The following is a 12,809-nucleotide window of genomic DNA, read 5'->3' as shown; positions in this document are numbered from 1 at the left end:
GAATTCTGTTTTGTTTGCTTAAGAAAAAAAAAAGATAAATATTTCTGTGATACAGTACTCCCTGACCAATCCTTATCCCTTTTTTTGGTTGGACAGGGAAAGGCTGGGAAAAAAATTATTTTCTGTTTTGCTACCACTCATATGCTCCCTCTGGATGAAATGGTTTCTGGAGACTTTTCTATGTGGGAGTTGGTCTGGTCCTAGACAGAACATACCAACACCACCTGCAGATAGCCTGTGATGAAAACATGAGCTGTGGTTTTTTTGTGTGTGGCATGCAGTTGGTTCATACTGAGTGTCTTTGTTTACGCTGGTGATTTTGAAGTAATGTCAATTGACTGAAGTGTACTTGTGACTCACTTGGGGATCAAAAAATCCGCCTAACTGCAGGAGTGAGTTGAACAGTGGCTTTTCAAGGCTTGTGGGGATGGTGGAAGCAAGTATGAGTCTTTTGTGTGTTTTTCCTAAAGCTAGCTCTGGAAGTTGCATGGTAGAATTCTCTTGGTTCATGCTTTAAACTTTCTTTTTTTCTGAACTAGAGCCACTTTGGGCTTGGTCACTTAAGGTGCCTGCTGCAGTAAAGGTAGAACTCTGCTTTCTCTCCCCGTGTTTTTTTGCAGCAGCCAAAAGCCAAACAGTGTCAAATGCTTGCTTACACCGAGCATCATTGTGTGTGAAACTTGCCTTAAACAGGTTGGTGGAGGTAGATGGGTACTCTATAAGGTACACATCGTGTTCATACCTGTCTCTACCGAACCACATGGCAAGTCTTTTAAGACTGCTTTTGGTACAGATCTATTTTCTTAGTAGTTTTTATCAACCTTTAGAAATGTAACTGCTTCTGCAAGTTCTCATTTATTTTTTTTTTTCCTCCCTTTCTCTTGCAGTCCAACCTCAATTAAATGCCTGATTGGTGTTAACAGCCTTAGGAATGCTGCTGTGATTCCTAGGGTCCCAGAGTCTTGGTTTAACAGCATGCAGATAAATCCTTTTTAACCATCCTAAGTGAGGGAGTTTGGGGCTAATATCAGTGTAGTATTGAGATTTGGGGGAATAAATAACTCCAAGCACTTACTGCTAAACTTGAGTAATTACTTGATCTGTGGTAACATACTTGCAAAGAATCTGAGCACTAGTTGAGTATGTGCAACTTCTGTGTTTTCCTGTGATGACCTACCAGGTACCAGTCTGGTTTGGACTCATCCCTTCATAAACACAAAGTATACCTGACCCCCCCCCACCCTCAGCTTGGTGACTTTATAGCAACTGTCAAGATGAGTTACTGCAGCAATGTGATAGCTGTCAGGCTAATGAGATGATGCTGTCTGGGTGCAAAAGTCAAGTTTAAGACATTTTAAGAGGTCTTCCTTTTTGACTCAACCTCCATTGACAACTCTGTGGTACTAAAAAAACTATGCTTTTTCGTTTAAGCTCACAGTATGTCAATATACACTTACTTGGTGTGAACGAGAACTCTGCTTTAAGTTGCTATTAGGTCCAGAACGACAAACGACTCTTCTTATGCAAGGGAAGTGTTTAAGTGGATCATCTTGAAGCAGTAACCAAGTGTTTTGCTCAATCTTTGCCTTCTAAAATAAGGACTTGCATACCATTTAACAGTCTGACCTCCAGGGTTACTACAGTCTTCCCTATTTCCCACAAACAGAAATCAACATACTTTTTTGAGCTGGTTCCTGCGTGGTAAATGGAATTTTATGGTTGACTCTGCAGCATCACTGGGAGTCAAGCAAAACTTAATTTTAACTAGTATTTAGACAGTCTTCCCTTCACTTTATCCCCCCAAAATGAAAGGTGAGTAGAAAGGATGGTGGGTTTTTTCCTACAGGTGAGTAGGTTTTGTCTCATGCCTTACAACACTGAGATCCTGTTCTGTCTTAGTTTTATGTCAAACTGCAGTGGGTGTTGGTTCTGGGGAATTTAGCAATTAACATCACGGCCGTTCATGAGAAGCGTAATGGATAGTGGGGAGTACCACATGAAGTTCAAATCAACACGTAACTCTTGAGGGTGGAACTGTTGAAAATCAGCATAATTTTTCTTTAATGTGATGCTGGTGATTCTGCGGCATGGTTTTTAAAGTAGTCCTCATCCAAAGCATGTCTCAATTTCAGATAAATCCCTTTCTGGATAAGCTGTTGAAAGGCAGGCATGCTTTGCACTTCCCTGTTGGAGTATGTGGCTCTGTGACACCTGCAAGTCTATTTGAAGGAGAGGTTGGAACATGCATCTCAGGCTGTGGCCACTAATAGGATTTCTTACATGGTCTGGAACACCAAAACCTCTTAAGCCCCTACAAGGGAAGTAAAACTTAACATTCAAAAGAGGAGTCCTCTGCAAGAATTTCTGCAGTGAAGGAAGGGTGTGTAGTGGTGGGTCTCTCGACTCCTATGGGCTATGGAGGAGTCTCTTTATAAAGAGCTGTTGTAAATCACTAGGTAACTGTAGGAGGGGCTGTGAGGTGTGGGGAGGATTCTCACTCTGAGGTTTAGGGCAGCAGTGCCAAACAGGAGAACTACAACATAGCAGGAAAATTCTGTAAGATGTTAAGTGTGACACTTGTAAAGAGTGCACTTGCTTAACTGCTGTTAGTGGGAGGTTGAGGTCTGAACTGTTACTGAAACTCTGACATGTTATCCTGTAATCATAAGAGGACAGGAGTCTCTCATTTGGATAGCCAAAACCTTAAGTGTGAAAAGTAAAAAACATTGGTAAAGGGAAATAGGAGTGGTGCAGGAGCTTCATCTTTGAGTAACTTCTTGAGTGTTCAGTCACTTACGGTCACCCTCTGCACATGCACTAAAATGACGTCCAAAGTAGTTGAACCCTTTCTATGAGCCTATGTAACATGTGAGTCCTTAAATTAGCCTGATTTTCCTTGTAATGCATAGCCAGACCAAGTTCCCTCTCAGAGGAGGCATAATTCACTGCTGTCCTGGCTACTTCTGTGTAATTTCTTGGATCTTTGTTTCTTCTCTTAACTGGCACCAGCACAATAAAGCAAGCACTGAGATCCTGTTTTCATGCTCAGTAATGAACTGTGCATTGTTCATATGTATCCTTACCAGGTTCTGACTCTTGCAATAAACACAGATGTTGAAACCTTGTGGCTTTTTCAGGTATCCATTGAAAACTGAAAAGGTAGTAAGTGTAGCCCTAAAGACACGAACTCTTCTGGTATGAGTTGTATCAAATAACTATGGATTCTTCGCTGAAGTCTACTTGGATTTTTGTCACACTGATACTTGTGCTAAGGGTAGAGTAGTGGGATAAGTGGTAGAGAGAAACATCTGCAAAGCATCAGTGGCAGAGATGGCCCTGCAGAGGTACTGAGGGATAGCCTTGCAGCAATGGCTCTGCATAGCCTGTGTGCGATGCGTATTGTTTCAGGTGTCAGTCCTGCAGATGCCAATGTGCAAAAGAATTCCTTCCCAGCCCATCAGGGACTGTTCAGTGTTGTAACAGGAGCCATGCTTTTGTTAAAACTTGCACAATTTAACTGAGTATGATTATGATTAATGCTGCCGACTGTTTCAAATCCTGGTGCTGATACCCACTGAGCAAAATTGCATAGACTAAACTAGCTCATTAGATGTTCAGCCTTCTTAAATTCTGAAGGTAGAACAGTCTTTCCCTTGCTATATTAACTTGTACTACAACAACCAATAAATAGGGAAAATGGGGCCTTTTTTTTTTAAGGTAGGGGAGTTGCTACTACTTGACAGTTTGGGGTTTTTTTTTTGTAAAGTAAAACTGGGGATCACGGGAATAAACTTGCTTTCTAGCAGTGTGAATGTTGCATTTTTAAACTTTTTGGAAGTGCTGTTTAACCAATTTTACGAAATAAAATGGCAATGCATAATTCTGTGCTTAGCCCTTTGGAGTCTTGCCAGGGTATCTGGCTTGTACAAGTACTCAGTAATGAACTGGGCTAGTTTTAAGGTTGTATGTCTAAGGCACAATACTTGTGCAGAAAATAATGCACTTTCCAAAATGGAATAAGTAGATCACCCTGATGTAAGTGGAATGCTAAAACATTAAAGGCTAGTTGCTGTCCTAGACTACTTTGAAAGCCTTGGTACTCTATGCTTTGAAGCTAAACCATTTCCTGAACTCTGCTGCTGCTGGGATATGTATCCATACCTTCTGATCAAGCAGCAGTGTTCGGGCCAGTGCCACATTCCCACTGCACAGGGAGACAGATTGCAGAGGGACAGTCTTACAATAGCAAACAGCCAAAGGGCTTTTGTCTTTAGTATATGAAAATAAAGCAGTACCATCCCTGTTTTCTTTTCCTCTGTACCTGCATCCCTCTGTCCCCCTGTAAGGTTTGGAGAGTTGGGCCATGCAGGTGAAGGCAAGCAGGCTGTGAGCGGAGGTGGATCGCATCCCCCTCCTTGTTGCAGGTGTCAGTACTGGGGACCAAAACGGTGCTGGCTCATTGCCCAGACTTCCGCTTTCAACTTCTGCAAACCCACTCACCAGAACTAGAGTCACTGTTCATACCATTAAAAACCAAAATGACAGCTGTGAAAAGACTTGTCTATGTGTGAATTTGCTCATAAAAAATGTAAAGATGGGAAGCAGGCTTTTGTTTCCTGCACTTGACCAAATCTGGCAACTGTGCTCTTGTTCAGACTTGCAGGCTAGGAAATGTTGTCTTGCCTTCTGGTGCTGGCATGTTTCTATACCCTTTCATATATCTCTGTATAAATATACTTTGTGCATTGTTTACTATGGAACTAGTATGGATGGAGAAAAACACTTTGAGGTAAAACTGTTTGTAATTCTCTATTAGTGTGTACATTTTTTTTTTAAAAATGCATCATTTGTTTACCTCAATTAATTTAATGGAATGGACCAATAAATGTATTAAAAGATGACTCCTTTATCTAGAATATAAAGTTTCATTTTTTGTAGCCTTTGCCATTGAAATGATGCATGCACTTATTTTCCTGCTCAGCTCACTATCTTGCTACAGAAATACCCTTCCCTTAATCTTGTTCTACTGCTGATTTAACTAAAAGTCATCTGTTTGTTGTAGGACATCTGATATTACTTGAAAGTGAAGCCTGGAGCTGAAGGAAGATTGCAAGAGTGTGTGTGAGCAAGGAACAGGGGTGGCAGCAACTTCCTCAGAATAAGGGGTTGCATAGTGAGTAATCAACTTCTGCTTGCTATATCCCTGACTCGAACTGAAGCTGCCTGATTTGCCTCCAGATTATTTCAGTTGCTGAAAGGCTTTTAACTTGCCTTTAGTTAGTCCAGGAGCTTGGAAGCCACTTAATCCTTGTTAATTCAATCAGCATGTAAGCAGACACGTAATTTAAGCCCTGATCCCTCTGGGGCATACCAGTCGTTTGAATCGTGTTAGGATTTAGCTGACATCATCTCATGCCAGTTGCTGTATTGCATGAGGTTCCTTTTGCCAGGGATTTCAATGTAGCATAAAGCTGGGGTAACAAGGTAACTATTACCTGGCATCAGTGTCCCTACACCTCCGTAAAGCGTGTAGGAGTAGTGTGCTGCACTTAACCTGCTCTTAATCTGTTACAAGAGTAGTACATCCTCGTGGTGTGAGTTGAAAGGCCAGTATCAGCTCTTGACTCATAGGTGTCCTCCCATGAGCTCTGTTAAAACACTGTCCAGGGACAGTGGGACAATCTCCAGAAATCATGGGCATGAACATTCTGTTCAGGAGTGTTTTGTTGTAGGGATTACTAAAAGTGTCTTAATCTTACATTATTTTTTTTTACAGTGGTATTTCTGTATTTAGTGGTCTCCTACATAACATTGATTGGCTGGGCTGACACATCTTCTGTAGCACTTGGAGAGCAGGGGTGTCCCGCTGACAATTGTGCACACAGGGCACATGGCTTGCAGACCTCTGCTTCATCAGCCAAAGACACAACTGCCCTGAGGTTTCTGAATGAACAAACAAGAAGGAATTAATGGAAAACTGATCCTCTGCTTTCCCCTTCCACATAGAATGATGTGTCTAAAAACTCTGTTTTCATTTCTGCCCTGTTCTTGTCCCTCTGCACTGTTGCTAACCAGCGTAGCAGGAAAGCAAAATGCTCTGAAGACTGCTGGTGTGCAGTAGCCAGTGCACATACTCTGCAAGATGACGTACTGCAGAAATAACAAGGCCAACTTCCCTGACCTGGGTGAGCTGGGCGGCTGAGAGGCTGTGGCATGCTGTGAAATGGAAACACGAATGAGATGCCTCCTGTAATAATAACTGTGGGGACTAATGCTTGGCAAACCTTCCACTTTGGTAGCTCAGAGAGTTGATAAAGACAAAAAGATGCTTTCACTGGTACGGCATCTGTCACTCAGTCAGAATCTGAAGGGAACCAGTGGTTAAATGTTGTTTGATGGCCACAATGCTGTAAAGAGCAATAAAAGCAGGTTACAAGAGAGCTAGCAAACTGCTTTCTCAAACTACAGTTTACCTTTTCCCCATCGATTCTTTAGCTTAAACTTTGCTGGGGTGTCTGGAGCTGGCTGAGCACTCATGATTTCTCTCAAGGACCTGCCAGTCTCTCTCTAAGTTATTCTTGTGTACAAGCAATGACATTGGCACCATTTGTCACCTTTCAGACTAATAACCTGTGTTTGTGCTGATAATGGTGCTAACTTCTGTTTGGAGCCTGTGTTAAAAAGCAGTTGAATAGCTAGCAGTGACTCGTTAAACAGCAGGGTTGTGCGTAAGAAACGAGTCACTCGTGGCTGGAAAATACGAGGAGGAAAGCAGAGCCAGGGGAACGATGGATATGAAGTAGCCTTCCCCACACTTGTACTCGTCCTAACACCAGGTGTCAAATGTGTTCACAAGCTAAGAATGCCTTTGGTCCTCTAGACAAGGCAGAGCTGATGGTGTAGGAGCTTTCCCTAGTGTTGCTTTTTCTTTTCTTCCTGTCTAAGTGATAACACTGAAGTTGGTATACATAATGCCTTTAGATTTTCTACTTTTTTTTTTTTTTTAAAAAAAAAAAAAATTACAGCAGAACTTGGCAAGAATTTTGCTTGAGATCAGACATTAGCCTATCTGGTACCCGCCTTATACCTGAATGAAAATATTGTTGTTGCATGGATTAAATACTGACATTATCACAATTCACTTTAACTTCACACTGGAGGAGTCTTGCTGTTTCTGGTAATGCAGTGAGCTGGAGGGTCTTGGGGAAGGGATGATGGGCAAGGTGCAAATTGAAGGGAGATCCTTAAAAAATTCTGGAAGAGTAGATGGAGATGCTGTTTCAGCTTTCTCTCTTCAAATTAAGCTGGTTTTGTGCTTAAAACTTGTTCTTGAAATTGTACCTCTCAGTTACTCTGTAGGGGTACAGTTGGGCCAATTCACTGGATCAGAAAAGTAACTATTTCCTTCACTATCTTGTAATGGTTTCTCTTTGAAAGGAACACCTGGGGGAGACTCAGATTATTCTTTTCTATCACAATAAGTAAGTAACCTGTAATGGATTTTTTAAAAAAAATGTTTTACTTTGTGTAGGATAATTCCCTCATTCTACTTATTATTATTTTCACAATGTCCAGCACTACATTTGTGCGAAGGCTTTGTCCCCTGGGATTATCAGCTCTTAAACTCTGCCAAATATTCCTCTTACAGCAATTCATGTTACATTAAGCAGAAAGAAGACTGAAAACATTGGCTAGATCACTTGCAAGTTTCGTTCTTTGAATCTCCTTGGTATTTGTCAACTCATTTTTGCAAGATTTTTGTTTCTTCCAAATTTTTCCAATTGTTTTTAAATAATAATAAAAAAAAATTTCCCATCTGTATTATACACTTTAGACCTAGAATCAGGAAGCATGGAGAAAATACAGCATGTCCTTTTGGACAAAATCCTTCCTATTCCTTACCTTAAAGGTAGGAGACTCAGGCAGCCAACTAGAAAAGACAAAATGAAACAGAAGCTGCTGTACCAGTTCAGTGTGTTTTGATAGATCTTGTTGTAGACTGTAGATGTCACTACTCCTGTGGTGACTAAAGACAACTGCAGCAGGACAAACACCTTACCTGTAAAACAAGAACAGAGTTTGTTACTGGGGATTAAAAACCAGCTCTGGTACCTCCCTGATGAATCCAGGATCATCATTGTGTGGAAGAGCAATGTGGTCATTGCTTCACAAGCACCAGATGCATGAGCTTGTATCTGCTTCCGGTCTAGACCAGAATTAAATGCCTTTTCCTTCTTTTAGGCATAGGACAAAAGATTCAACTAGAAAACCATCTGCTTAAACAGTCTAGATATGGAGCTAGCTGCTTGGAAGGGCAGCAATCAACTGGGCAATATGTACTCCTTTCCCTAGGAGGTACCAAAGTAGTCTTGGGCTAGCATCTTCAGGACAGGAGAGATTTTAGTCAGGGTCTGCTTGTGCCATGGGCCAGAAGAGTGGTCCACTGGGTTAAAATTATAATAATGCCTGAAATGGGGAGGTGCGTGTGGTTTATATGATGTTTAGGGCGGAGGAAAGGCAGAAACTGTATCCTGGTTGAAAGAGCTTTTTTTTCTGAAGTGCACCCTTCTGTTTCGTTGTGGTAAATGGGGGAAGGGGAAGTAACCCAGCCCTGCTGGCATGCGCAAACTGGGAGCAAGGTGGGGGCTGTGTGCTGAAGTTGCTGCCCTGGCAGCCTTCTCCAGCCCACAGTACCAGTGGCCACCACCTCTGTAGACAGCACTGCTACTGGGAGGCAAGGTCTGCTCTGCTGCGTGGTCCTGCTCAAGAGCTGGTCTGCTGCTGTAATCAGTTGCAGCCTATATTGCTTATGGTGGACATGAAAAACAACATTATAATCATAATGATTAATTTGGGGTGTGAGCTGTGCTATTAGTAATAGGTAGGTGAGTTTGCTATGGAGCATATTGAGGTGCACAAGCAGTAGGAATGAACTGGTGACAGTGCAGTGTCGTGTTGATATGGCAGAAGGGAAAAGGGTGCAAAGGATGGCTGCAGGAACATGTTTGGGGGAGGCACAAGCAGTCATGAGCCTGAGGTGCTGTTTGAATGCATGCTGAGTCCTGTCTGTTGTGTCTAAATCCGGCTCACTGTGGTAAAAATGGTAGCCTTCAATATGGTGTTGTAAAATAAATACATTTTACTATTTTCTAGTACTTTTTTAATAGAAAATAATTTCTGCTCCTGTTTACCAAAAAGGACCAATTTTTATGCAAAGATTATCCTTTGTTAGGTACAGCATGGTCTGACAGGAACAAATTGCCAGGTAACACTTGGAGACATATTTAGAGAGCGTAACTGAAAAAGGATGAAAGGAATCCATCCTTCCCAAAGCTGGAAATAAAAGAAACCAAATATAAATGATGTGAATATCACAGTGCTTCAACCCAATGTCTTGCTTCTCTTGGTTTTTCCCTGGAATGCTGTGTTTTTGAACAGCACCTCAGATATTTTCTCTGCCTTTGAGCTGCACACTGATAGTAATCTCTTGAAGCACACGCTGAAAGTTTTGTGGATAAATGATGATGCAACCAAGGTTGAGAAGTTTGGATGTGACAATCTGTCCTGCAAGTTTCTGTGCTCCTCCCTTCCCATTTGTGGTGTTAGCTGTTCTGGTTTTATTACGCAAAGCACAGATTGCAGCAGTAACTTACCTTTCTCTTTGTACCTTAGGCTGAATGGAGGGATTTAAGTTTTTTTTTTTTGATGGGTAAGGTAACCAAAGTGCTTACCATAGGATGATCCTTCGACATGCTTGGATAACATGGACCTGATGGTTGGTAAGGGGATGAGGGCAAAGAGCATCACTGCCCGTGCTGCAATGCAATGAGTATGTAGTTATAATTGGTACCTGCTCATTCTCTCTCCCAACACAAAAAACACTGCTTTTGAAGACTACCTGTCTCTGGCTTGCACAGGACCTTTGCTTCACCTGTTCTTGTCCCTTGAGTAACAGAAAGAAGTACAAATCTTTGGTAGGAGTGTAGGTCCTCACTTCATCGAAGTGATGGTGGATAAGTCACCTATTGCTCCCACTAGCGGAGGTACTTTGCCCAAACCAGCCGTGGTCTCTTTGTCTCAGCGCAAAATGCCAGCATAGATGGAATATAGCACTGTCCTTTGAGATAGTGAGGCCAATGATTTGAGTCTAACCAGCAGAGAGAGCACCTCATGCTACACAGCCTTGACAGGAACAGTACCTTTATAACACTATAGCTGTTTTCTATCTTGGTGTTCCTGGTTTGCAGTATTTTAGGCTTTCTCCGGTGTGGAAGCTTTTAGGGAGCTGGAATTACCTTCCTGTCAGCAGAACCAGCTTCAGTGAAGACTTGGTCCATGTCCAGTGTACTGAGGTGTTTCTGCAATGCAGGGAATAAGCATCCTGCACACTGTGTAGCAGCATGTATTCATGATGGACTTACCATTAAACAAGCATTCTTTTATTTTAATTTCTTATCTTTTGTTCCCCAGCCTGATTGCCTAAACAAAGAAAATATCTTTAAAATTTCACTCAATGTTTGGCTTACTACACAAATATAATATCCTACTGTCTTTCCCTTTAGAATAACTTTCTTTGATTTTCAATTTATCATTCCCTGTAGGGGCAGACAGAAAAATTGCTTCAGGCCTTTTCTTTTAGATCTTTTTCTCACTTTCAGAAGCAAAACCTCAAAGCCATGCAATGCAGGATACTCTGTCAGATATGAATCATCCATCTCACTGCCACAACAGATGCAGTTCGTGGATTTTGTTTTCTGTGTTCCTGCGGAGGCTGCCTCCCAACAATAAACTGGCCTTTCATTCATCATAGGATGCTCCCCCCTCTATTCTTACCTATCCCTTGGTCATTTATACATAAGTGTAAGATTTGTACACTACATTTTTGTGATATTTTAGTTGCTAAAGCAGCTCCAATATTTCACTATTAAGTTTCCCATTGGCCGTAAATGCCTTAATGTAACAAAACCGAATCACATCTTAACATGTTCGCTTAATATGAAACCTTTGCCAATTTGTTTCTGTTGTAGTCTTAAGCTTTACCTCACAAGAAGCAAGTACTTCCCATTAATGCAGCGGTGTGGTCTGACTAGTACAGGTAGCCAGCAACAATTCCCACTCCCCCATGGTGTGAGCATCGTTCCCCTGCTCAGTCTGGGCTATGACCAAATGATGAATTAAAAGTCAACCGGCCTTAAACTAAGCCTTGGCAGGAGTGTATGCCTCCTCTGGATATTTTAGGGTGTTAAGTGTAAGAGTACAAAGGGAGATGTGGGGAGAGGGGAATGACAATGAAGCCCTCTTGGGAATTGCTCGTGTGTCTCTCTGCCAAGCTCCCTGCTCTGAAACTCGTGGTGAAGCAGAGCAAAAACCCTTCTCCTGAGGCCAAAACACCCCAGCCCCTTTCTCAGAGTGCACTCACTCGTGCGAGTGGCCATCAGACTCACCAATGTAGAACAGGAAGGTCCACTGCACGAAGGCCATGATGAGGATGCCAGCGCTGAAGGATGCCACTCCAATCATGATCATGGTAATATCCCTCAGGTATCTGGAGAACACAAATACCCCTAGGAAGCTGGTGATGAAGATCACGTACCCAGCAGCATTGCCATGGCCAATCTCCACAGCATTCCAACTTAAAGGCTCCCTGAGCAAGAAGAGTGGGAGGACGTTCATTGCACCAACCACAGCAAGGTCATAGAGGATTGCTGCGACAAACAGCATGATGATAATGAGTTTCGAGGGGGATACTGGAGTAGAGCTGTTGCTCTCCAAAGGTCGGGAACTCCCTGGTGCTGCTGCTCCTGTGTGAGCTGGTAGCTGGCTGCCCACCTCCTCTGTACTCTTGGCTTTGGCTGGGCAGGAAGCTGCTGGCTTGGGGACTGTCAGGACAAAAATGCTGTAGAGGAGGCAGAAAGCATAGCAAGCGATGCTGCAGCCCACCAGCACAGTGCCCTCTCGGTAGTGATCACTGAAGCCAACAAAGAGGTAGCCAGAGGCCATGCTTCCCAGAAAGCCAGCAAGGCCATACACCAGCTCAATAATGATGAGCCGCAGAGACCTCCTGCTCTCGGAGGACCCCAGAGATCCCAGCGCCATGACGCCTGCCCAGAACGTGGTGAAACCACCCGTCAGCCCATTGAAGGCAGCAGCCCCGTACATCACCTCGATCGGCCAGCCCTGCAAGATCAGGAGGAGCAGGAGAGTTTTGGAGCCCAAGTAGCCAAGAAGAGGGAAGCAGATGGGGATCTTCCGATGCAGCCTGTCCCCCAGCTTGGACAAGCCATAGGCTGACACCAGTGGGCTCAGGCCCAGGACTAGGTTGTAGATGATATAGAAATTAGAGACAGCCTTCTGCTGAGCATCTTCCAGTGCATGGGAGGGAGTGGTGGCATTGGTCTGGTTGTAGTAGTTCTTCACCACTAGCAGCAGTGCCGTGTCGTAGAAGGCGCTGGCCACTTGGGAACCTGCGACCACCGGCTCAGTCCACGTCCTCATCACCGTGACCCCCACTATGCTGCTGGCGACCGCCTCTTCTTGGGGAGAGCTGTTTTCAGGAAGACGCACGGGAGGAAACAGCTCTTCAGAAGCTCTGCTCTAGAGGCATGCTTGGAGAGGAGCAGAGGAGAAAAAAACCAAAAGGTCGGCCGGGCTGCACAGAATCAGACAGTTGTGCAAGAGATGATCTGACTGGGAAGATATTTGCACCTCGCCTTGCTATGTATATGCAAGCACAAACATCCCTGTGCTGCTGTGATCTCTGGCTCACACACGGGAGGCTTTTGTACAGCTGGAGAACGCCCTGCACTCGC

General features: G+C 43.4%; 1 protein-coding gene across 1 annotated transcript; it reads right to left on the bottom strand.

Annotated features, from left to right (window-relative positions):
• Positions 1-6,349: 6,349 nt before the first annotated feature.
• Positions 6,350-12,495, bottom strand: SLC46A2 (solute carrier family 46, member 2). Its single transcript, XM_009709148.1, has 4 exons — positions 11,445-12,495; positions 9,732-9,815; positions 7,903-8,059; positions 6,350-6,407 (listed from the first exon to the last, which is right to left on the bottom strand). Exons 1-4 carry the CDS (start codon positions 12,493-12,495, stop codon positions 6,350-6,352), a joined length of 1,350 nt encoding a protein of 449 aa, XP_009707450.1.
• Positions 12,496-12,809: the final 314 nt, after the last annotated feature.

Source organism: Cariama cristata, unplaced genomic scaffold (genome assembly GCF_000690535.1).
Source record: "Cariama cristata isolate BGI_N322 unplaced genomic scaffold, ASM69053v1 scaffold26171, whole genome shotgun sequence".
NCBI classification, from domain to species: domain Eukaryota; kingdom Metazoa; phylum Chordata; class Aves; order Cariamiformes; family Cariamidae; genus Cariama; species Cariama cristata.
The sequence above is the reverse complement of the archived record's forward strand: the minus strand, read 5'-3'. Positions and strand labels throughout refer to the sequence as shown.

Coding starts and splice junctions, on each gene's coding strand:
- SLC46A2 (XM_009709148.1), bottom strand. CDS start 12,495: ATGAGGACGTGGACTGAGCCGGTGGTCGCAGGTTCCCAAGTGGCCAGC. Junction 8,060..9,731: donor TGTCGAAGGATCATCCTATG/GTAAGCACTTTG, acceptor CTTGTTTTACAG/GTAAGGTGTTTGTCCTGCTG. Junction 6,408..7,902: donor CTGAGTCTCCTACCTTTAAG/GTAAGGAATAGG, acceptor TGCTCTTTACAG/CATTGTGGCCATCAAACAAC.